Source organism: Carlito syrichta, unplaced genomic scaffold (genome assembly GCF_000164805.1).
Source record: "Carlito syrichta isolate Samal-C Ts95f unplaced genomic scaffold, Tarsius_syrichta-2.0.1 Scaffold315201, whole genome shotgun sequence".
NCBI lineage: Eukaryota > Metazoa > Chordata > Mammalia > Primates > Tarsiidae > Carlito > Carlito syrichta.
The window spans coordinates 287763-314601 of record NW_007259297.1 but is presented as its reverse complement, the minus strand read 5'-3'; the positions used below and the strand labels follow the sequence as shown (position 1 = coordinate 314601).

At 38.1% G+C, this 26839-nt stretch overlaps 1 protein-coding gene across 1 annotated transcript in view; it reads right to left on the bottom strand.

Moving 5' to 3' along the window:
* The window catches only part of LOC103275056 (CUB and sushi domain-containing protein 1-like), a gene marked incomplete at its 3' end in the record, with an annotated part of 411423 nt that overhangs the window by 118381 nt on the left and 266203 nt on the right, over positions 1 to 26839 (bottom strand). Inside the window, exons 15-17 of the mRNA XM_021706144.1 lie at positions 25858 to 26046; positions 5897 to 6066; positions 557 to 713 (exon numbers count right to left, since the gene is read on the bottom strand). Coding sequence (XP_021561819.1) covers positions 557 to 713; positions 5897 to 6066; positions 25858 to 26046 — 516 coding nt within the window. The remainder of the gene's footprint in view (positions 1 to 556; positions 714 to 5896; positions 6067 to 25857; positions 26047 to 26839) is intronic.

Sequence of the window (26839 nt, the reverse complement as noted above, 5' to 3'; positions counted from 1 at the left end):
CATACTACTTTCTAATCTGTGATCATCAACTAATGTGGCTACATCCCTTAGAGCATATGGCATTGACTAAATTGTTATATGTGTGTGTGCATCTGTACTTCATATGCAAAGTTGTATATTTATATCCATCTCAGTTATTCAGTCTATTGCCTCCAATTATATCAAATGTTCATCCTAAATGCTTCATATGTAAGTACATGAATTTTTATCAATGTATACCATACCATAATCAATATTTTTAAACTCAGTCGATCTTGAATGCTTTGAGAGGTTTCCTTTCCTTTTCATCAATTTTATTATTAAAATATGAATATTTCTACTTAGATAAATTGTAAATGACTGCTTCTGGTAATGTATCTGAATACACTGTCCAGTGAACAGTGTACAGAATTAAACTGCAACCCAAAGCACATTAGGTAACCAGAAAAAAAAAATTTAAAACTTATCGTAAGCTAAGTATCAGATGACTCCTAACTAACTAACCAACTAACTAACTAACTAACTAAATAAATAAATAAGTAAATAAAAGAATATAATTAAATCACATGTTACTTACTAGTATAGGTGAGTTGAAAACCCTGGTCAGTGTCAGAGCCATTGGTGTTGAATTCCAGCCACAGGTGATTGGACGTGCTGTTTAGGATAAGACCCATCAGCTCATTTTTGGTGAAAGCTCCCAGTGGACGCGAGGAACTGTCTTTTCCATCATATACCTAATGAAAATTCACAGTATGAGTTCCCAATGCCTTAATTTAATTTAATTTAATTTAATTTTTTGAGAAAGAGTCGTACTATGTTGCCCAAGCTGGTCTCGAACTCCCAGGCTCAAATGATCCTCTTGCCTCAACCTCTCAAGTGCTGGGATTACAGGTATGAGCCACCACACTTGGCCTTAATTGTATTCTTATGTTAGCAATTACAACAAAAAATTCAAATCTTCAAAGATGTGGTTTTATACAATACTTGGAAAAGTTATACAGTTTATAAAAAGATAAATGGTAGGCTTCATGTAAAATAATCTTTCTTCCTTTAGGTTTTATCTTTATCATTAACACTAGAGACAAAAGATTCCATTCTTGTTCAGATCATTTTACATTGATTACTTTAAGAGCTTTTTCTGTGTTTATTTAAATTTAAATAAATATTTCTTTACGTTTACAGGTTTTATCATCTAGTTTTTTATTCTCTTCCTCATATTCCAGTTATAAAGGGGAAAATGGCTTATAATATTTTAGGTCTTGAATATCTTCTCTGAACTATCAATTATGTCATAGAACATCTCATTTCCCTCTGTTCTGGTCTATCTGAATGCATTATAAAACAACACAATGTGCTTAAATCTGAATATATTTTATAGTCTTTAAGCCTGAAGTGACTTTAGTCTTGAATTTGTTGTAATAAAAGAATCCCATCAGACAATAATAACAGAGTGAGGTGCGGTCTTGCTCTAAAGTACTTTGTATTTGACATTATCCTCCCAAGTGTGTGTAAAATGTGAGTGGATATACTAAGCACATGGAAGGCAAAAGAGACAGGGCTTGGTTTTGATCTGATGTTAGGGGTTAGGGAGGGGAAGTTCTCGGGAATGCGTTCCCAACTGTCAGTGAGCTAGGTCACATGGTCGAGGGGACTGGACGGGTGCTGATCACAGATTCTTAATGGGGATTGGGTCCAACTGTTTTAGGACTTGTGCCCTTTCTGCTAATGCCATGACACTCATCTAACACAAAGCACTGACATTCTAGAAGAACGTAGTGCTGTAGGACCCCTCACATCCTGATAAAGGTAGAATACTATTAATCCGTTTGCCTCCCTCACCAGCAAGGTCTGCCTTGTTGATAAGGATTTTTTAGAAGAACAAACATTTATTACATTATATTGAAGAATATCCATAGCCTTTGCCCACATTTTAATAGGATTTTTTTTCTTTTTCTGTTTCTTTTCTTTTCAGCTCTTTTGAGTTCCTTGCAGATCCTGGATGTCAGGTCTTTGTTAGAAACATAATTAGTAAATATTGTTTTCTCATTCTGTGTGCTGTCTTCCCACTCTAATTGTGGTTTATTTTGCTGTGCAAAAGCTTTTCAGTTTGATGAGGCCTCATTTGTCTATCTTCTCTTTTCAAAGAAATGACTACTGAATATTCTAAATCATAAGTGGGACCTGAACATTAATCACATTAACGCAAGGGAAGGACAGGCAATCAATGGACACTGCCAGGGGAGGGTGGGAGAGGGAAGCACATAGCATCACAAAGCGTGCCTGATCCTAAAGCAGGGGAAGTGAGGGCCAGTTGGAGGTACAAACTTCACCTGCATGCTGCCTGCTTGTATAGCTAATCCTGACTTGTACCCGCATATCTATAATAAAATAAATTTAAAAAAAAGAACACCCAGTTTTTCTTGATTAAAAAAAGCACCTTAACTGAATAAAAGTAAATAGAGTCCGCAGTAGCTTCTTCCAGAATTTATTTCACTCACTGCTTTTCTTCTTCATACAGATTCTTACTTTTCTCTTATTGTTTCTCTTTCAATCAACATATACACCAAGAGACTTACACACACACACACACACACACACACACACCCATACATACTCTTAAAAGGAGAAGATGAATTTAAAAATTACTTTTGCAGATAATTATTTTATTATAATTGCATATGCACATGCTAGTGTGGATATACTAAGCACATGGAAGGCAAAGGAGACAGGGCTTGGTTTTGATTTGACTTTAGGCATTAGGGAGGGGGAGGTCTCGGGGATGTGTTCCCAACGGTCAGCGAGCTAGGTCACATGGTCGAGGGGACTGGACGGGTGCTGATCTCATATCCTCAATGCGGATTGGGTCAAACTGTTTTAGGACTTGTGCCCTTTCTGTGAATGCCATGACACTCATCTAATACAAAGCAGTGACATTTTAGAAGAATCAGAGATCTTCTAATTTCCTCACTAAAAGGCTAATTTCACAGGTTATTATTTAAAACTCATTGTTTGGTTTACTATGTGGTGTCATTAGACAAAGTCAAAGGTCTCATAACCAGATGGTAAAAAGTTTTAAATCTGGAGGAAAATGACACAAAGAGAAAATGACCAGGTATCTCCTGTCCCACACTATCCAGGAAGGTCTTAGTTTACTCTATATGCCATGTAATTGTCTGTAACTTATAGAACCCCATGAAGATGGGGGTGGGGAGATGAAATAACCAAACTCTTGAGTGGGACCCTGCTCTGTCCCGACACACTGTCGGCTGGCCAGTGCCACTGGATCTTGGTTGTCTCATGAACACTTAATTGGGCCCTCCATGGGTATTTGGCAAATCATATGACCAGCACCTTGCCTGCCAGTAGCCTTATGGCTCAAACCAGCAAGAATGAATAACTCCAACACTGAGTCACAAATTCTTGAGAACACGAATTCTGCCTTCTTCATCCATGTTACCAGCAGTTAGCACTGTGCTCAACAAGATATCTCAGAGTGAGCATGTAACTTGATCAACATGGAGTGTTATTCAGCTCTCTAAAGTTAAAAGTCTGGGTTCAAGTTGTGCACTGATCATGAAGAAAAGCCCAGATTATAATGGAAATCAGAAGATGTGATTTTTTATTCCAACTGGATGAGCAATGAGCTATGTTCATTTTGCACACTATCTCCTAGCTACACTTCCTTATCTCTAAGGAGCTAGACTCAAAGGGTTTCTTTCAGCTATTATAAAAAACCCTCCAGAGTCATCTATTTGATACAAGACTGTAAGTATTTGCACTAGAAACCCTCCTTAGAGTGTGATATTTAGTCAATGTCATATGCTCTTAGGGATGTAGTCAAATTAGCAAATGATCACAGATTTTAAAAAGTCACACAGCATCTTAGAGTGACAAAGTTGAAAGTTATGGGGATCTCTTTTCCAGTTTTACAAAAACTATTCTCTAGGGCTTTATTTCCAAAATGAATTGTTCTTTCCGTTACATTGTCCTCTCACAACATTTTCCTGACAGTTAAATATCTTTTACATGATTTTTTCCACAAGAAGCAAAAAAAATCTTACTTATGTACGTAAGGGGGTGTATATATAAAATTTTGGTATTTATTTTTGAGATATAGTATGTGTGAAGAAGCAATGCAAACATTGTGCTAAAAAAAGTTAAGATAATTTCACTTGTAACATTTTCAACAGTATTTATTAGCATATTCAACAAAATATACGCCTGCAAAACATTCAGGTATTTTACATGATTGACAGTTTCTCAGCAATTAAGTGTAGTAAGCAAGATTTAAAAATTTTATTATGATCAACAAATTTAAATGGTATACAATCACAAATGAACATGATTTTCTTCCTTTAATTCTAATAATATTTGTTCATGTATATTTTATGAAATATCTCTAATTACTCATCTGCACCAAAGTATAGTTAAGAGTTATTTAAAAGTTTGCCTTAAAGACTTGCTGACTTCTAAATTTGAGGTTATCAAGAAATTCAGAAAATGCTTACTTACGACATAACTAATTTTTCTTTAGATTAGTGAGAGTGTGCTAGTTTCCTGCCTGAAAACCACTTCTTAATTACAGTCCTTTGTACTGCCAGCATGAGCTTTCAAGGGACCATTAACACGAAAGAACTGCTAGAATAAAGGCACTTTACTAAATTATGACATTGAAACACAGTCCAAGGTGGCTTTGGGAGGCAGTAAGGCACTTAATCTAGAAACTTCTCCTGACCTGAGCACATAGCTTCCATGGGGTCAAGTGGTTCAGCCATCGTGCAAAGGGGTGAACAACAGGGAGTCACCAACTTCCCTTGTAGCTGGCTCTTTGTGCATTCGCTTAATGTTCAATGCCTAAAGGGAGCTGACTCCACTGAATCTGGATGTATCATTATGTGTGTCTATATGTAAATATAGTTTAAAAACCCTAGCTCTTTAGAAAGAGAGTAAGAAAAGCCATGTGACCCTCTCTTGCCACAAACCAGTCCTGTGACCAGGCAAACTGCTTGCCTTCTCTCTGAAATGAGCAAGGAATTGGACAGATGATTTATAGCATTTGCTTTTGCTGTGCAAAGCTTTTGTCTTTCTATGCCCTGAGTACAGGTCACCTACTCCCCAGTCCCTAGACTGTGGAAGGTCCTCAAATTCTTGAAATACAAGGGAGGCAGGAACCATATCAGAAGCCTTAGGAATAAAGGAACATGTCCAATTGAGTTGGGATTTTATAAATCGAGGCAAGACCTGAGTGCCCTGCAATCTTTAGTGAGATTCTTCTTTGTCCTGGTGTGACTTCTCCACCTGAGTTCTGTTTGTGTTCTAATGACAGTGGCTGGACTTGTCCCATGATCACATCCAAATCCTTCCAGCTTTCAATGTTGTGACCACTTTTAAAAATCGAGAGAAACTATAGAAAGGGCCGGTTTGGGGGCCCAACAAATTGTAACAAGTACTATTAGGTGCTAGGCCCATTGCTAGAAACATCCACATGTATCACAGTATTTAATCCTCAAAGCAGACCCAAAAGAAAGATATCATTGCATATTCATACACACACGGAAGCTACGGATAAAAACATTATATAAGTTGCGCAAGATACACGAGTAATACGTGTTCGAGTAATAAATGTGAAAAATTATTTCAAAGTTCACATATACTCTTTAAAGAGATGCTACAGTGTACTTTTTCAAACGTATTGCATACGTAATTAGGAATAAGTTATATATAAAGATATATCAATATGTGCATATATCTATATGTAGAAAGATAGATGAATAGACAAATGTAGTTATAAAGAAGATAGGCAGATAGATAGAGAGATAAGTAGATAGATAAATGGGGGGAGGATGATAAACAGATAGATGATACATTCCTGGGGAAGAAAAGATGGAGTTATCATGTTAGAGAATATTATTTTTACCTTTAGAGTATCTCCTTCAAACAGCTGAAAGTTTCTTGCTCTGAGATGAATTCCCTTGCCAGCTTCTGTTTCTATTTTATAGATACACTCATGGTTATTATCATAATTTGATGGAAAATTTGGAGACAGTAATGTTCCTTCATTTCCTTTGACTCTTGCTCCACATTCAGCTAAAATAAATAGGACATTAAAGAAAGAGGATTCAAAAGTGGAATTACTGATTTTAATAGATTAAACATTTCAAAATTATGACAGTCCTCTCTACTATTAATGTATGTCTGTTAATAATATATCTTTAAAAAATAGATTAGTATTTTAAAAATTGTACTACCAACCAAACAATAAAAGCTGTTCCATTTATCCCATTTTCAAGATTTTCTAGTTTCTTTTAATAGAATAACCTCTTACTATACTGAAGTAGCATGCTATCATACAGAGAGCTCTAGAACAAAATAGATGTGCTCTGAGCACTGAGGTTCCCTGGCTGTCACTGAGTTGTCATGTTACCTCCCCACACCTAATTTCTTCCTCTTGAAATTCCCCCACCAATTCCCATGTGCCTATTCTACTCTCTTATAACTGTAATTTTTCTACATTGATATTTGATGGCATCAACTGGGACGCATTTTAAAAGGAATCTAATGACAGATAAGATCACTGAGTTATCATCTAGGACGTCCCAGCACTGAACTTAACCACATTACATCTTAGATAGAAGAACATTCACTGATGGTAAATATATTCTTTTTTTTTTCTCTTTTATTTTTTTTATTTTAAAGATGTGGGGTACAATTCAGGGTTAGGTACACAAATGTTCATTATGCAGGTACCCTTGTTGATGTGTCCCCCCCATCCCAGCAGACTCCCACTACTGTTAATCCTGCCTCCCCCCTTTCCTGGCCCTGGCAGTTTCCTGCTACTGCCATTTTCTTATAGTATTACAATAATTGTTCAAATCTGCTTATGAGTGAGAACATGTGATACTCAGTTCTTTGTTTCTGTGATACATCACTCAGTATTATAGACTCTAAGTCCCTCCAGGTTGCTGTGAAGTTCACGATTTTGCCCTTCTTTATAGCTGCATAATATTCCATTGTGTATAAGTACCACTTAAAAAAAAAATCTAGTCCTCTCTTGATGGGCAGCATGGTTGCTTCCATATTCTTGATACTGTAAACAATGCTGCAACAAACATACGTGTGCAGTTATCTTTTTAATAGATTGATTTGAGTTCTTACAGGTATATTCCCAGTAGGGGGACTGTGGGGTGGTAGGAAGGTTGGTTTTTAGATCTTTTAGGAATCGCCACACTGTTTTCCACAGAGGCTGTACAAGTTTACACTCCCTCCAACAGTGTCCAACTGTTGCCTTTTCGCCACATCCTCTCCAGCATCTGTTGTTTTTGAGTTATTGATGATGGTCATCCTGACTGGAGTTAGTTGGTATCTCAGTGTAGTTTAAATTTGCATTTCTTTGATGACTAGTGAGGTTGAGTATTTTTTCATGTATCTGTTGGCTGCTCATATTTCGTCTTTTGAGAAGTATCTATTCTTATCTTCTGCCCACTTTGTAATGGGGCTGTCTGTTTTCTTTTCAGCATTTTGAGTTCCTTGTAGATCCTTGATTGTCAAACTTGCAGTTGGCAACTATTTTTCCCAGTCTGTGGGCTGTCTCCCTGCTCTTTTGAAATGATTTCTTAGGCTTTGTAGTAGCTTGTCAGTTTGATGAAGTACCATTTGTTTTTCTTATCTCTTATGGCATGAGCACTTGGGGTTTTGATCAGGAATTGATTGCCAGTTCTAATTTTCATAAGTGTATCTCCTGCATTTCTAAGGTTCTTATAGTTTGAGGTTTTACATTGAGATCTTTGATCCATTTAGAGTTGATTTTTGTGTATTGTGATAGGAATGTGTCTTGTTTTAATCTTCTGCATGTGGACAGCCAGTTTTCCCAGCACCATTTACTGAATAGTTTCTCCTCTCCCCAGTGGTTGATGGTGGAGGCTTTGCCAAAGATGAGTTGGTTGAGAAGTTAAGGTTTTGGTTCTGAAATCTTTATCCTGTTCCATTGGTCTATATGCCTGTCCTTGTACCAATGCCGGGCTGTTTTGATTATTGTAGCTTTACAATAAAGCTTAAAATCCAGGAGCATGATGCCTCCAACTTGGTTTTTTTTTGTTTTTTTTGTTTGCTGAGGATTGTTTTGGCTATTCATGGTAGTTCATGGTTCCATATGAATTACTAAATTGTTGTTTCCAGGTCTGAGAAGAATATTGAATATTGCTGGTAATTTAATGGGTATTGTGTTAAATCTATAGATTGCCTTGGTTAGGATAGACATTTTAACCATGTAGATTCTTCCAGTCCATGAGAATGGAATATTTTTCCATTTACTTGTGTCATCTTTGATGTCTTTGACCAGTATTTTGTCTTTGATTTATCTGGTTAAGAAGATACCAAGGTATTTAATTTTTTTGTGGCTATTCTGAGTGGGATTGTGCTTTTTATTTGAGTTTCTGTTTATTTATTATTGGTGTATAGGAATGCGACTGACTATTGTACATTTATTTTATACCCTAAGACTTTCCCAAAGTCTTTTATCAGTGCAAGGAGACTTATAACGTAACTTACTATTTCCTATTTGAATTCCCTAATTCTCTTTTCTTGTCTGATTGCTCTAGCTAGGACTTCCAATGCTATGTTGAACAGGAGGGTTGAGAGTGGGCATCCTTGTCTTGTTTCAGTTTTCAGGGGAAATGGTTCCAATTTCTGTCTGTTTAGCTGTATGCTGACTGTGGGTTTCTTTTAGATGACTCTTACAATTTTAAGGTATGTTTGTTTCATCTATGCCTAGATGTTCGAGGGTTTTTATCAAGAAAGGGTGCTGAATTTTGTCAAAAGCTTTTTCCACATCTAATGATATAATCATGTGGTTTTTGTTTTTTCATTTGTTGGTGTATTTAATTACGTTTATGGTCTTACGAATGTTGAACTAGCCCTGCATCCCAAGGATAAAGCCTACTTGGTCATGGTGGATGATTTTTGAGATGTGTTGTTGAATCTGGTTTGCTAGGATCTTGTTGAGAATTTTAGCATCTATGTTCATCAAGTATATTGGCCTGTAGTTCTCTTTTTTTGTTGGATCTTTACCTGGTTTGGGTATCAATGTGATGTTAGCATTGTAAACAGATTTGGGGAGAGTTCCATCTTTCTCAATCGCCTGGAATACTTTCAAAAGGATTGATATCAGTTCCTCCTTTCATGTTTTGTAGAATTCTACTGGAAAGCCATTGGTAAATATTTCTTCTCCTATTTTTATTTATTTATTTTTTTGAGTTGGAGTCTTACTTTGTCACCCAGACTGGAGTGCAGTGGCTGCTCCCGGCCACCGCAGCCTCAACCTCTGGGCTCCGGCGATCCTTCCGCCTCAGCCTTCCAAGTAGCTGGAACGACAGGTGCACGCTACCATGCCCAACTAATTTCTTGATTTATTGTAGAGACGAGGTCTCGCCAAGTTGCCCAGGCAGGTCTCGAACCCGCGGGCTCAGGCAATCCATTTACCTCAGCATGCCAAAGCATGGGATTACAGACTGAGCCACCGAGCCGGGGTCTATCTTTCTAATGAAAGAATAGACTTCTAGATCCAAATTTACAGAAGGCAAAATAACTTTAATCAAGGTCAAAGTGAAAACCTGGAGAAAGTCACTTAACTTTTCAACACCTGTTTTGCCATAAAAGTAAACTGTTTAGGCCAAAAATGCCTTGAGCTAAAAAATTCTTTAAGTTCAAAGTCATCATAAAATAATAAATTGCAATATATATATATATATATATATAAACACACACACATATATATAAACACATATATATGTATTAATACACACAAATATGTGTGGGTGCGTGTAGGTGGCACGAAAGTTCCATAGGATTCTGCATCAACTAGTTCATTAGCCACATCGTGTCAAGTACAATGATTTTAATAAATTCAACAAAATATGTATTAGTTTGAAGGTTAATGATCAAGTTGGGAACTAGACAGCAGCAAAATGCTATTTATGAAATGAGAGAGGAAGAGAAGCAATGCACAGTGTTTCATTTTAGAGTTGATTGCTTAAGACATTGTGTAATTTTGCAGATAATTTCTGTATGCCCATGGCCATGATGTTGGACCTCTTTCATTCCTCTTCTCTTTTTAGTAATTAATAGAATCAGCTGCATCACTAGCCTTGATTTCCTAACTTTCTGGCCAGCAGAACTTTGCAGGGGATCCATAATGAGCTCACAATGATTTGTGCACTTTGACTCTCATAATGTCTCCATGTGGAAAGGCGCAGGGAGAAAATCACGGAGGAAGATACCCGACAGCTTGGGCTCACCTCTCTGTCATCCTTTCTTCAAAAAAAACACATAGGTGGGCTTGGGATGGGGGTCTGATGGGAAGTGTTGAAAGAGAAGCATGGAATTGGTGACTCAACAAAATGGCATTTAGATTTTATAATAATAACCTTTAAAAAGCTATGGAAATATCATCACTATTACATTTATACTTAATCATGCATTTTACAATATAATAATAAGTATTATCATTACTATTATTATTATTATTATTTTGAGTCAGAGTTTCACTCTGTCATCCAGCCTGGAGTGCAGGGCATGATCATGACTCACTGCAGCCTCAAACTCTTGGGTTCAGGTGATCCTTCTGCTGCAGTATCTCAAGTAGCTGAGACTCCAGGCGTATGCCACCATGCCTGGCTGATTTTTCTTTTTGTAGACACGAGGGCTCACTATGTTGCTCAGGCTGGTCTGAAACTCCCGGGCTCAAGCTATCCTCTTGCCTCAGCCTCCCAGAGTGCTGAGATTACAGGCATGAACCACCACACCTGGCCACAAATTATTTTTAAAAGAGGAGTTTTTCATGGTGAGGAAGGTAAGTGGTCTGTTTCCTGTGGCCTATACTTGGGCATTCACACCCAGGCCCACATCTTGTCTTGTGGGTGCTCAGATAGCATTGTGCTCCTTCTATGGCAGCAATCTGATGATTCTCAGTCAACATGTCTTATGTCTTAAACTCAACAAGCAATTTAGGTAAGTAATCTGCTTGGGAAAAGGTAGTCATTTGTGAATACTGAACATCTTTGTTGAATATCTTTAGTATTTTCTTTCCTGAAGAACCAGAGTGTTTTTTTTTTTTTTGAGTTGGAGTCTCACTCTGTCACCCAGACTGGAGTGGCCACTGCAGCCTCTCACCTGCTGGGCTCCGGTGAGTCTTCCGCCTCAGCCTTCCAAGTAACCAGAACTACAGGCACGCACTACCATGCTGGGCTAGTTTTTAATTTATTGTAGAGATGAGGTCTCGCCAAGTTGCCCAGGTGGGTCTTGAACCTGCCGGTTCAGTCAATCCACTCACCTTGGCCTCCCGAAGTGCTGGGATTATGGGCTGAGCCACCGAGCCCGACTGAACCAGGGTGTTTTAAACATGAGTCAAAATAAGTGAAAATAAAATTAAGACAGTCAAGCTGTGTCTCCTTTGGCTACTCCATAAAGAGAATAGTTGAAGTTTCAAGTATTAGATGCACTGAACTTAAAGAGAATAAAAGAAGAAAATCAGTGATTTCTAACAACCAGAAAATGGAAACTTGTCATGAATATTAGGGATTATTTAAAATTGAATTTGACAATAATAAATAAAGCAACCTAGTCCCAATTTAGACCCTTGAATCCATTACTTTTGTAAGTTTGAAAAAGATTCGAATAATTGAAGATATAATAGATACAAGAATAGTGGCAAATGACTAGTTTTCACTCTGAGTTAACTTTCCAAGGGCATCTTCTTATATGGCTATAGTAACTGAAATTGTGTGTGTTATCAATTATATCATGCAGTGTGTGCATTCATGTTGATTGTAAAGTACTGGCAGTTGTAGGTCAAGTGTCCTTAGAGGTGGGTAGGTGATGAAAAGGAAGGAAATGAAGATCTTGGCCTCTGGCCACCATCTGGACAGCAGGAAATGATCTTAGTCTTCTTTCTTGACCAAAGGAAACCAAGAACATGATGGGACTAGGGAAGGTGCTAAGTGTTAATCGACTTAATATGTTGGTAGATCCACACATCTTGTATTCAAAGTATGGGATTACAGAATTGCCATTCTTGTAACTATGAGAATTTCCTGTAAGATTTCCCACTATGGCTTCAGGGAGGCATTCTATGAGAAAAGCAAAGCCAAGGAGAACCAAATCTGGTTTCATCCATGAATGATCCAGTCCCAAGGTCTCTGTAAAAGAACTGTTTTCTCCCTGGGAGCTGAGAGGCATTTGTATATCATGAGAAGGTTTCTGTATTTGCAGTGCAGTGAGAATTTCCAAGTCTCTCCTCATATTTGTCGCTTGAAAACAACATTTTCTACTAGTATCAGGGCAAGGATTTCCATAACTTGAGACACAATGATGGTTTCTAAGCAAATATGCAATAATAACTTATTTGTTCAATATATACCTAAAATAAAACCTACATATACATGACCACCTCTCAGTGTGTAAATGCAGGATACTACTTTAGGGTAGTATGGTGCAGTTCCAGTGTGGTAGTTGTCCTAGTTATGGCTGAATGGCTTTTCTTTGGTATTCATACCAGTGTATTTGCTTGTTTGTTTTCTTTTCTTCTCCTTGAAAGACACCACATAGTATTTTCCAGATTCACTTAGGAGTCTCATGCTTTAAAGGCAGATTAAACTCATCATGATACAGCTGATGTTTAAACTATAATGTGCTATTTGATGTCCCATACTTTTCTAAGTGCCCTAAACTCTTTAGCTTATTAATATTTATAGTAGCCTTATGTGATAGGACAAGAAACTTCATTTACAGATAAGGAAACTGAAGCATAGAAGAGTTCAAAAAAACAAGTATCTTTTCCAGGATCATACAACAAGTGCAGATTTATTATTATTATTATTATTATTATTATTATTATTTGAGTTGAAATCTCACTCTGTCGCCCAGACTGGAGTGCAGTGCCATGCTCCCGGCCACCTCAGCCTTGACGTGCTGGGCTCCGGCGATCCTTCCACTCAGCCTTCCAAGTAGCCGGAACTACAGGCTTGTGCTACTACACTCAGCTAGTTTTTTATTTATTGTAGAAATGAGGTCTAGCCAAGTTGCCCAGGCGGGTCTCGAACCCACGGACTCAGGCAATCCACTCACCTAGGCCTTCCAAAGCGTGGGATTACAGGCTGAGCCACCGAGCCCGACCCAGATTAAATATTGATATGACATAAAATGTAAGTGCTCAGGAAGAGAGCACACCCTTTTAGATCCTAAATAATGCTTAAATATGCTTTATCATTCACAATTCATAATGTAGCTTACAATTAAAAATGCTGAAGCTGGGGTAATAAGAGTTTAAATGATCTAGAAGAGAGTGTATTTTTAGGACTTATTCAAAATATGTCACCAATTAAGTGCAGCTGATATTTGTTATTACATTAACATTTAGAACATCAACCATATAATCGCTTATCATAATACATCAAAAAGTAGGAGTAGAAAGAAGAATTTACATATCTTTTTATTATTATTTGGATTCTGGGATTATTTTTTAAACAGATACATAATAAATGATGGTAAGTAAATACAAGTTCACACTGCAAAATAACAACTGTGGAAAATTACCGCTCTGTTGTAATTGATGACCCTGTATAGACAATGATTTTGCTTAAGCTTATAGAAAGTTAGAGTAGAAGCAGTTAACCAACTTTCAAACTCTTTTCAAGTCTCACTTCATATTTGTTCCTTGGTAATAAAGCTACTAGTATCAAAGTGAGCATTTCTCATAACCTGAGACACAATTAAGATTTCTAAGTAAATATGCAAAATTAACTCATTTATTCAATATATATCCATAATGGAACCTAAATATACATGACCAAAACACTTCAGTGTATAAAGGTCGAATTTCATCAATCTAGGGTAGATTCAAAAGATAATCTTTAATATGAATTTATTCCCCCATAGTATGAAATTGCTTGTAGAGTACACAAACTTGGTTTGTAAATTAAAGGCTATTTTAGTGCATGCATATTAAATTATATACAGATAGTATATATGTAATATATGAGGAAGGGGCCTTCCAAACCCAAAACTTACTTATAAGAAAGTGTGTATTTATTCTTACATGTTAAAACTTTAGTCAACTTCTAAGTACTCTCCATTTGACGCAGTACACCTATAGAGATGTTTTTTCTATTGCTTGAAACAGTTTTTTGAGTTGATGCTTTTAATGTTTCTGTTGTTTTTGTTTCACCTCTTCTACATTGGCAAAACATTTCTTTTTGAGAACTTTTTTTCTTCAGGGGAAATAAAAACAAGTAGTTCAGAGTGAGAGGTGGTGAACAGGGAGGTTGGCGTATTGAGGTCATACCGTTTTTGGTCAAAAGCTGCTGAACACTCAGCACAGTGTGGGTAGGTGCACACATAAATCATCCATCATGAAATAAGCAAATGCGTTGAAAGAATCTCCAAAGAAATTCGGTGAAGTCAAATGCTGCCTTTCACTGCAATGCCGGCTGGTCTACTGATGCCGATGGGTTTTTAGAACACTTACCTTGTGAGAGAAACCTGTACTACAAGGGATCCACCTTCCAAAACATAATTTCAGGGTTTTTTGGAGTCCTCCCTTGTTAGAATATATTTAATATAAAATATATTCATATATAATGTGTATATATGAACGATGCAACTATTTTATTTGCATCGTTACTTATATTCTTCAAAGGCTTCCAGGCAGATTATTACATAATTCCATAAAAAAAATTGAATCATGACTTTGACATCTTTCCTAAATTTTAAAGTTATTTATGTTTGAATTAACACTATTTCATTGAACATGTGTTGTTGCCTCTGTCACCATCATTTTCTGATTCTATGTCTAAGTTAAAAAGGAAATATGATATTTTAAAGGCTGGACATTACTAGCTATTGAATTCTGAGGGCCTCAGTGGCTCATTATTCAACCTGGTGCCATATCAGGGCTGGCATTGCTAAAGACTGCATGAGAAATGTGGGTGGGGAAGGAATACTAGAATGTGGACAGAGTTCAGGTGTGAGACAAATGGATGTTTTTATGGCCTTCTCGAAGTGACTGAAGTGGGGCTTCATGGGAAAGGAAGATGGGAAATCTGGTTGCAAACACAGACTGAGGCACATTGTGGGACACCCACTGATGTCTTTGAACTGTGGCAGGATATCCCTAAAAGAGCCGGAAGCATGAATGGATCCTGAGAAAAGGGTGTTTAGAAAAAAATGAATGTCCTAAAAGACAACAGTTGAATCTTAAAGACTCTAAGCAAAGACACAGGGGTGCAGATATTGTGAAGCAAATACTAGAATTTACAGATGAGGAGAACAACCTTGAAGATTCAAGCAAGCAACTGTAACACAAATAAATTGCTGTAATACTTTTTCCAGTTGAGTACAGAGATTTATTTTATTTTTATTTGGTCTCTGTATCACTTATATAGAACTTACTTTATAAATATTGCATCCCTAAATAAATATAACAATCCATGAGGAAGGTATCAAAGCGAAACCTAGTTTTCAGATGAGAAAATTGAGGTAGAGTAAGTTAACTAACATATTCCAGATCACAGAGGTGGAATGACAAAACTATGATTTGAAGTCCCACACATCGGTTATTAGAAGATGCAATGACTACACTCTAGTTGTTAATACACAACAATGATAATTATTTTTATTTGTAGATATTTAACAATCCACGAGGGCTACTTGGCTTAGGACTCCTGACAATTTTGTGACCCCAAACGGGTAGGAAAGTGAACCTGGTGAGGGAAACAACTTTCTGAATGTTTTAAGTTAATATCTCACAAAATCTTTTTTGATAATACTGCCAGGTGAAGTGAGGGACAGTTAGAAGCCCAAAGTTCACATTTGTGCAGCTGAAGGTTCATGTAGTTCATGTAGTTAATCAACACTGTAAACCACAGCTCTATAATTAAAATAAAAAAATAAAATGAAATCCATTGTAAGTACCTATAAAAAAAAACTTTGGTATTTTTTTTTTTTTGAGTTGGAGTCTCACTTTGTCGCCAAGGATGGAGTGCAGTGGCGTACTCACAGCCACCATAACATCGACCTGCTGGGTTCAGGCAATTCTTCCACCTCAGTCTTCCAAGTAGCCAGAACTACAGGCACTCATTATCACACCCTGCTAACTTTTGATTTATCGTAGAGATGTGGTTTTGCCAAGTTGCCCGGGCTGGTCTCAAACCCATGGGCTCAGGCAATACACTCGCCTCGGCCACCGCAAATGCTGGGATTAGAGGCTGAGTCACTGAGCCTGGCCTGTTATACCCTTTTAAAGACATGTCTTAGGATTTATTTTATTCTTGAAATAAATTAAAAGAATTCTAGTGAACACTTGTTATCTCCCTAATAGCTGCTCTCTAACTCTGCCCCTGCTTTTCAGACCAGGATACCACAAACCTTCTCAAATACCACCAAATAAGACAAAATGTTTACTTTTCCTCATTATTCAACAACTGTGCAGGTGGGTCCTTCACAACACAACAGTCTAATGAAAGAATGGAAGTGTGTCAACAGTTTTGAGAGAGGTACACTAACCTGAGGACTGCATCCCAGAGTCAATAATTAAAGAAAAAAACGCACCGACATTAAATACAAAGCAAATGCTCAGAAAATCACAAAATTTAAATGACTAAATGTAAAAATTCTTTGAACTTGATTCAAAACCGTCTTTGTAAATCACCATTATTAAAGCAATTAAATATTTCTTTAAATTTTTAAAAATCCATTTAATATTAGTTTTAAATGAATGAGTGGAATTTTTCTCAATATGAATCATATGTTCTTCTATAAAGAAAGTAATGACCAGGAGGCCTCAGGGGAGGGGAACTGGGGGAAGTGGGAGGCCGGAAGGGCAGTTTTTAAGAAAAAATTCCATGGGGGAAGTAGAGTTCAGGACATGGCTGCCCAGTACTCTACAAAGTGACAAAGTGAGTCATAACATTGAAGAAGTCATTCTCCCACTTTCTGTGCAGAACTTCCCTCAGCTTAGCCATTCAGATTATTTGGAAATCATCCAGCAGCACTGTTCGCCCTAAATACCATGTTATAGGAATGAGCACGACCACAGGCATGATAAAGCGCTATCTGGACTGAGCAATGCCTCTCAAATGTGAACACAGTGGACCTGAGGATCTTATTAAAATGCTGACCTAATTCAGTGGGTCTGAGGTGGGACCCAAGATCCTACATTTAAAATAAGTTCTCAGGTGATTTTGATAATACTAGTCCTGCAACCACTACGGAGCAAGATTTTAGAAGAGATTTCCTGCTGTGAGAAGAAACTGACAAGGAAAAGTCAGTGGAAGAGGAAGAACTGGGAAAATGCCAAACACTGTCTACAACCCTATGACAATTCATGAATCCTCTGGAATTATTCTCCATCCGTAATTCAGACATGTCCAGAAATATACTACTGTTATTCCAGCTATTTTAGGAACATAAATATGGAGGGGGGAAACTAATGGAATTGTGATTTAAATTGAATTGTATTTTAGAGTTTGGAGTGGAACTAAACTAATTAAAATTAAATGAACATTATAAAAAGGAATCAATTAATCGATTTTTCAGTTAACCCTCCTGTACAAAAGCATCTATCTGTGATGCTGTCTTAGTCTGTTTGAACTGTCATAACAAAATACCATAGACTGGGTAGCTTAAACAACAGACCCTTGTTTATCACAGATTGGAGCCCGGAAGTCTAAAATCCATAATGCACTAATCCTATGAACTGAATGAATTAATAAGTATTCAATATTAAGAAAGTTTATTTTATAGGAAAATAGTTATTATTTATTGGATTATGAAGCAACAGGTGAAAAGCTTTCAATCTACCTATTCAATATACTTAAACTGGATTCAAATTCTGTTGCTGAAGAAACATGTCCACCTAAGAAACTTTGAGGATATATGGTGCCTCACACTTTAGAGATGTTTCTTAATTTAATGGCTGGAAGTAAAAGTGTGTGACAGCGGTCATTAAAACTTGCGGAAATTGTTGTAGGGTCTTTGAGAACATTGTGAAATAGGGAATGTTATTAATTTACATATGTGTATACTTTGGAAGGATTATTTGAAATGCACCAAAATATTGATGATACTACCTAACTCCAGTCAGGATGGCCATCATCAATAACAAAAAACAACAGATGCTGGAGAGAATGTGGGGAAAAGGAAACACTTCCCATACTGTTGATGGGAGTGTAAGCTAGTACAATTCCTGTGGAAAACAGTGCGGTGATTCCTAAAAGATCTAAAAATTGACCATTCATATGACCCTGCAACTCCCCTGCTGGGAATATACCCGGAAGAACTTAAATCATTCTATGAAAAAGATAACAACACACGTATGCTTATTGTGGGATTATTCAAAATAGCAAAAACATGGAACCAACTGTACTGCCCATCAGAAGAGGACTGGATAAAAAAATGCGGTACATATACACAATGGAGTATTAAGCAGCCACAAAGAAGGACAAAACTATGAACTTCACAGCAACTTGCTTGGATTTAGAGTCTATAATACTGAGTGATCTATCACAAAAAAAGAACTGAGTGCCACATGTTCTCATTCATAAGTGGACCTTGAACAATTATCATAATACTACAAGAAAGGGATTGACTGTAGTGGGAAACTGCTGGGGGCGGGGTGGGAGTGGCAGTAGTGAGAAACTGCCAGGAGAGGAGGTGAGGTGGGATTGGCAATAGTGGGAAACTGCCCAGGGAGGGAGGGCACAGCTCATCAACAAGGGTACCTGCATAATAAACATTTGTATATGTAACCCTGAATTGTATCCCACATCTTAAAAAAAAATTCTTTTAGAAGAGAAAAGCACAAAAATAGACAACAGCTTGACAAGAAATGGAGATGGAAAAAATCTACATTTTTTTCTATTTTAAACCAATTTTACTACGGTTTACAAAAGACACTAGTAAGTCTTGCCCATAGTAGAAGTCTATATTATTTAAGATATGCAATTCTATCTTTACTCACAAAGAATATCTAAGAATTGCATAAAATGGTACTTTTTAAAACCATTTATTATCCTACTCTAGCGTTTATTTTTTAAAATTTAATGCTGTTATTTAATTAGCCTGTAAGAATCAACAGAAATTAAGTTTTAGCTTTTAATTATCTTTTTAAAAAATTTTATGTTATTATAGGAATATGGGCTACATGTGTGGATTAACTATATAAGTAGGCTGCATGGAGCATGGTGGTGAAGTGAGGGCTTCTAACCAGCCCTCACTCTCCCTGGTCATGAACCAAGTACCCTTGTGTTGTTATCTTTCAAAGTATTAAATTAAGTATTAAATAATACATGGAAACTACAGATTGGTTGGCATAGAAAAATAGTGTCTAGGCCAGGCACTGTGGCTCAAACCTATAATCCCAGCACTTTGGGAGGCCGAGGCGAGGGGATTGCCTGAGCCCTCGGGTTTGAGAACAATCTGGGCAACTTGGCAATACCTCATCTCTACAATAAAAATTAAAAAAAAATAAAAAATAAGCTGGGCATGGTAGCACATGCCTATCCTTCCGGCTACTTGGAAGACTGAGGCTGAAGGACCGTCGGAGCCCAGCAGATCGATGCTAGGGTGACCGTGAGCGTGCCATTGCATTCCTGCCTGGATGATGGAGTGAGACCCCAACTCAAGAAAAAAAAAAAAGAAAAGAAAAAGAAAAATAGTCTCTAAATATATTTAGTCAAAAGGTTTAAAGCTAATTTAATTTAATGTTAATCTAAATCAAAATACAGGCAGAATATTTTGTTTTACTATGTCTCTCATAGATATTTCCTAACTATCCATCTGTCTATCTGTCCATCTGTTCATCTGTCCAACATCTATCCATCTATCCATCCATCTATCCATCTATCCATCCATCTATCCATCCATCCATCCATCTATCCATCCATCTATCTATCTATCTATCTATCTATCAATCTATCTATCTATCTATCTATCTGACTCTCACTCTGTTGCCTAGATTTGAGTGCAGTGGCACAATCTCAGATTACTGCAGCCTCAACCTCCTGGACTCAAGTGATCCTCCAGCCTCAGCCTCTCTAGTAGCTTGGACTACTGACGTCACCATGCCTGGTTAATTTTTTAATACTTTTTGTAGAGATGGGATTTTGCTATGTTTCCAAGGCTGTTCTCAAACTCCTGAGCCCAGGCAATTCTCCTGCCTCAGCCTCCCAAAGTGCTGGGATTACAGATGTGAGCCACTGAATCCAGCCTTCTTTGAGATATTTATAACCCATTAAGCAATTAAGAGGAATCAGGTTGATTTTTTAAAACTTTATCCAGTGACTTTCTACTGTTTCCAATAAAGAATTAATACAGTTAGTCAATAAGAACATAACTATAATTTTTATTTTTTAAAATATCCCACAAGGGGGAGGCACACCTCATTAACAAGGATACCTGCATAATAGATATTTGTATACCTAATCCTGAATTGTACCCCACATATTTAAATTTTTTTTTCTTAATCTCACTGGTTATTTATTTAGCCTTACTCTGATGCATGTATACAGCCTTACATTTCTCTAAGAAAACTTGTATTCAAATAGCTCTGATGTGATTCATAGATTCACTTAATAGTTAGAATAGATTAGACAATTCTAGCAAACGCTTGTTGTCTTTGCTGTATCTGCTTTCTAACTCTGGATTTGCTTTTCTGACCAAGATACTGCCAAGTATCTCAAATATTACAAAATATCACAGAATGTTTACTTTTCCTTATTATTCAACAGCCGTGTAGATGGGCTGCTAAATGTCCTAAGCCAGTCAGAGCTGTCCCGACCACAATGACTGGTCAGAAATGGGTCTGTAACTCTATCTGGGTTAGGGAGAGGGAACCCAGGACTAGCACAGACGTGATCTTGGCATGGCTGTCTCCACCAGGTAGTGTGATGGGTGGGGCAACAGCACTGTGTGCAGGGAGCCACCTGGAGCATCACACAGGTTGGTAAAACTAACAGACATGGAGGCGCCAGGTCTTCAGTGATGAGCTTGACCTGTTGCTCTAATTTATCTGAAGTTGGCCCTAGCTATGGACTTAAAGTCATAATACCATTGAACTTTTATTTTGACTGAAGACAGTGTTGGCAACTTTTTCTTTAATTTGCAAGTGAAAACAAAAAACTTAAATGATACATGAGTAATGCAAAGGGATGCCACAAGAGAGCACTTCCAGTGAGGTTGTACATGTGATACATGTGATATTATTTCTATCATCCTAAATAAATAAGTAGAAAAAGCCCTCAAATGAATAAATTCAAATAAAAAGATTACTTAAGAGTGAATTAATAAAGAAGAAAGTAATTCTCTGCACAGATGTTCACTACTTGGCATTCTTTAGATGTCACCTGCAATCTTTGGCATCTTTTGGCCATAGCAAGACATTTATATGTATATTTTGTGTTGGGTTGAAGTGCAGTGCCACAATTGGAGTTCACTGCAACCTCGAACACCTGGGCTTAAATGATCCTCCCACCTCAGCCTCCCAAGTAGCTGGGACTACGGTCATACCCCCACCATGCCTGGATAATTTTTTAAAAAGTAGTGTGGAGATGGGATCTTGCTTTGTTGCCCAGGCAGGTATAAATTCCTGACTTCAAACAATCCTCCCAAAGTTTTGAGATGACAGGTGGGAGCCACTGCATCTGGCCTATTTCTGATTTTAAAGGAAGGAGTATTGATAAAATAAATTTTTGAGAACAAAAGAAAAGCTTCTGAGGAGAGTAATTTTTATTTATTTGACAAACAGAAGTAGATCTTAGGGATATGAGAGCCCCCACGGTAAGGGAACTGTCAGCTGGAAGAGAGACCAAGAAATGAAGACAGCATCAGTGGAGTCCAGCAGTCGTCAGGGAGGCTCAACATTCAGCCGGAGCGAGGGGGTGAGGAGAGGCAGCCCAGAAGAGGGATCAGAACACAATGAGGGAGCTGCCTGCAGACGGGCATAATGTGAATTCAAAAAGGGCCATGGTCCTTTGCGGGCCAAACCTTGAGCCACGGCTTCCAGAATGCTGTACCAAACTGAAAACCCCATCGATGCATCTGTTTTAGCAGAACCTATTCAATAGCTCCCCATAATATTCAGAAATAAACTCTTCCTCGACTCTATCCTGGCACACAAGGTCCCTGGTTCATTGGCCCAGGGCACACTCTCCGAGTGTCTCCTCAGTTCTCAGCCAACATACTTATCTCAGGATGGAGGGTTAGAGGGAGAGTTTTCAGTTTGAATGGAGCATTTTGGAAGCTGTGGCACAGGGGTTGGGAGAATCATCTGGAGCAACGGGGAGGGTGAGCTCCTGGCTGGGGGGGTTGGGAAGACAAAGAGGAGGACCCTGACCTGAGAGTTATGCAGCAGCTGAGTCATGCAGAACTAGGAACTAAACAGATGTGCAGAATGAGAGGCAGAAATAGATGACACCCAGAGGTGCCACATGGGTCAACTGGAAGATTTTAGTGCCATGAATAACCTGTTTTTTAAAAAGTAGTCTTGCAACCTGATGGGCAGGGAAAAAAAAATCAGGAAACTGTTGGCAAAATACAAAAGGTTAAATGCAAAAGGGGCCAACCCAAGGCCCTCTGTGTGTCTCCCTGGGTAGCGCAAAGATTCAGAGCAGGGTGGCAGGCTCCTGGATTCGAATCTTCCAAGTGGTGTTTTGTTTTGTTTAACAATTTATTTTATTTTATTTTTTTAAAGATGTGGGGTACAATTCAGGGTTAGGTATACAAATGTTCATTATGCATATACCTTGTTGATGAGGTCTGCTCCCACACTAGCAGGTTCCCATTACTGCCAATCCCAACCCTGAGGGCACCACCCCAACAGTTTCCCACTACTGCCAATCCTTTCCTTATAGTATTAGGATAATTGTAGAAGGTTCGCTTATGAGTGAGAACGTGTACTCAGTTCTCTGCTTCTGTGATACATCACTCAGTACTATAGGCTCTAAGTCCATCAACTTATTGTGAACTTCATAATTTTGTCCTTCATTATGGCTGCGTAATATTCCATTGTGTATATGTACCACATTTTTTTATCCAGTCCTCTTTTGATGGGCAGCATGGTTGGTTCCATGTTTTTGCTGTTGTGAACAGTGCTACAATAAACATGGATGTGCAGGTATCTTTTTCATAGAATGATTTGAGTTCCTCCAGATATATTCCCTGTAGGGGGATTGCAGGGTTTCATGGAAAGTAAATTTTTAGATCTTTTAGGAATCGCCAAACTGTTTTCCACAGAGGTTGTACTTGTTTACACTCCTACCAACAGTGTAGAAGTGTTCCCTTTTCCCTGCATCCTCTCCAGCATCTGTTGTTTTTTGAGTTATTGATAATGGCCATCCTGACTGGAGTTAGGTGACATCTCAGTGTAGTTTTAATTTGCATTTCTTTGATGACTAGTGAGGCTGGGCATTTTTTCAATGTACCTGTTGACTGCTCGTATGTTTTCTTTTGAGGAGTGTTTTTTCATATCTTTTCCCCACTTTGTAATGGGGCTATTTGCTGAGTGCTATGTTTTGGGGGCAAAGTTTATAGATTCTTTGTATCCTGATATTTCCATCTGTAAAATGGAACTGACTGTAATGGTGCTTACTTCATAGAGTTGTCACAGAATGAAATGAGGCAGTGCAAGTGAAAAGCCCAGAGCAGAACCGGGTCTCCAGCAAAGAGCTTGACAAATAATATACATTACATCAGTTCTAGTTACTCATGTCTCATATTTTAGGCAACAGAGTAAAAACCTGAATAACAAAAAGTATGAGTATAATGAATTTAGATAAAATAGAATCACATTGAATATAATATTATGATAAGCAGACCACTTAGTGTTATGTATCTGGAACAATGCTTTGATTTTTGTGTGTGTGTTGGGAGATTTTTTTCAAATCTCAAACTATCTAAATTAGGAGTCTCCTGAATGGATTCTAGGCAACTCAGGGAACTTCTAAGGTTATCTACAAAATACTGTATCTTTGAGATAGTGCTTGAAATTTGCATTCAATTCTCAAATAAAAAAATCATAAGCAAAAAAGTGCAAAGTACTATTTTTAGAGAAAATCAGATTGCAGAAATGTATATACCTGTATATTGGTAAAATATAAAGATGATTTGATTCATATTTACTTATTTTTCTTTTTTTTTCAAGTTGGAGTCTCACTCGGTGGCCCAGACTGGAATGTAGTGGCCGCTCCCGGCCACCGCAGCCTCACCTGCAGGGCTCCAGCGATCCTTCCGCCTCAGCCTTCCGAGTAGCCGGAATTACAGGCATGCGCTACCATGCCTGGCTGGTTTTTTGATTTATTGTAGAGATGAGGTCTTGCCTGCCCAGGCGGGTCTCGAACCCGCGGGCTCAGGCAATCCACTCACCTCAGCCTCCCAAAAGCGCGGGATTACAGGCTGAGCCACTGAGCCCGGCCTACTTATTTTTCTATAATGAATCCTGACTATCTGACTATGTCTAGTTTACTAACCCCCCAAAAGACAGTGTTACCTTTTGAAACATATAATATTCCTAATGCTAATTAATGCTAATAATTGAAGAAATTTTGTGCCATGGGAAAAAGTCAGTTTGCTAAGTGAATATGTGTGTGTTTTATATGGGTTATTAAATCTTATTTTCAGTTCTCCATTTGCCTCTAGTTTGTAAATGGGCAAGATTAGTGTGGAACCTATTTTAGACTCCCCACGAAAGCAGAAGGCTTGACATTAAGGAGAACCATGGTTAATCTCCAATCTCCCTCCCCCTTTCCCTCCCTCACAATGACACCAGGCAGTTTTCTGTAACTTTAAAGAACAGGTTGTACAAGCCATCATCTACTAAACCATGTGGCTGAGTGGCAGGTACTAAACCTTGTCTCTGGGCTCATGACTGAACTGTGAAGGTCACACACCCTATTTAAGTTGTGACAGCAGCCATGATTCTCCTCTGCTGACCTCTTACAGTAGCACAGTTCCTAGCTCACAGTAAGCCCCACCCCACTGAAGCAGCAGGCTACTTCATGCACAAAGTCCTGAAATAAAAATTCCTTTTACTCTTGGAATCCTTTGACCTCCTCAAGAACACACGGAAAAAGCTAAGTCATCATTTAAATGCCCCGTGCGAGGGATGGAAAACCATATACTGCATATTTTTTCTCCTAAGTGAGAGCTGAGCTAAGGGTCAGCAAAGACATAAAAAATGGCGTAATGGACATTGGAGACTCAGAGGGAGGAGGGTGGGGAGGGGGAGGGGTGAAAAGTCGCCTAGCGGGTACAAGGTGCACAGGTAGGGTTGACGGGTACACTTTTAAGCCCAGACTTCTTCACCAATATACAATGCATTCATGTAACCAAAACCCGTTTGCAGTTCTGCCCATTTTGCAGGGGTATGCAAGAGTTCAACTGACGAGAGAAACAAAACGGTTTTTCTAAATTGTTCCCCTTCCTTATACTGGGGGACACTCACTGCTTTTAAGCAATGTCATTGTCAGAAGCGTGTATTACAGCTTAGCATCTAGCTTTTATCTTTCCCTTTGTTTCAAGAGATATAATATATATAGTATATATAGTACATAACTATATATAAAACATATACATAAACCATTCATATATTTTCTTTGTATAAATATGATTGACACTTGCTTTAGTTTCACTCTTCTTCAACCATAAAATCCTCAGAGCTGAAAGGGAGTTCTTTAAAGAAGTAATTTAATCCCAGAGCAGCTCACCCACCTCCCTCATCGGCAGAGTGGGTCTCCACTCTCTCACTCTCCTTCCTTGTCACCCCCCGCCCCACCCTCCTGTCTGGGCCATGCCCTGCCCCCTGGATGAATGAAATGAAAGCGTGTGACCACCTACCCACACACCTTGGCAGAGGTGCACTCCACACACGGCGGCCCCCACCCAGGCACGTAAGCTTCGTTGCACCTTCCAGACGGTATCCTGGGAAGCAGGAGAATGTCAGAGAGTCTCCCACACCGAAGTGGAAACCAATTCTTCTGCTGAAGGCAGGGACTCCAGGGTCGTCACACGGCTCCAGGTCATATTCTGAGACATGCAGAGACGGAGTAATCGTGTGAGGATTGAGGTACATGTGAAACAACAATTTAGCAAGAATAGAAAAGTGCTATTATTAAAAACAAGTGCGCATGCACGTGCACACACACACACACACACACACACACACACACACACACATATTTATATACATTTTTCCAAACTTTGTTCTAACTGTTATGTGGATTGTTTTTCTTGTACTATGAGCTCTCTCATGACAAATGACATGGGCTTTAGTATTTTGAAAAAATAGACCTTTAAGAATCATAGTTCCCAATGGCTGGGAAGGGTGTGTATTGGAGGGAGAGGATGTGGTTCATGGGTACATATGTACAGTTAGTGAGGAGGAATACATTCCAGTGTTCAAAGGAAGAGTGGGATGACTATTGTTAACAGCAATGTACAGTAAGTCTCCTACATACGAAACTTCAAGTTGTGAACTTTCAAAGATGTGAACATGTATTCACATGTCCAATCATGTAAGTTAGTTCATGTGTCTATCACGTGAGTGCAAAGTACTGTACTATAGATTTTAAATGTTGTCTTTTTTGTGTTTTTTAATATATTATTTGTGTGAAAAGTAGTATAAACTTATTATAGTTAAGTACTATATAGTTTATGGTGTTAGTTGGGTACCTAAGCTAACTTTGTTGAACTTATGAACTAATTGGACTTATTTATTTATTTTTAACCATATTTTTTATTTTAAAATTGTAGGGTACAGTTAAGGGTTAGGTATACAAATATGCATTGTTCAGGTACCCTTGTTGATGAGGTGTGCCCC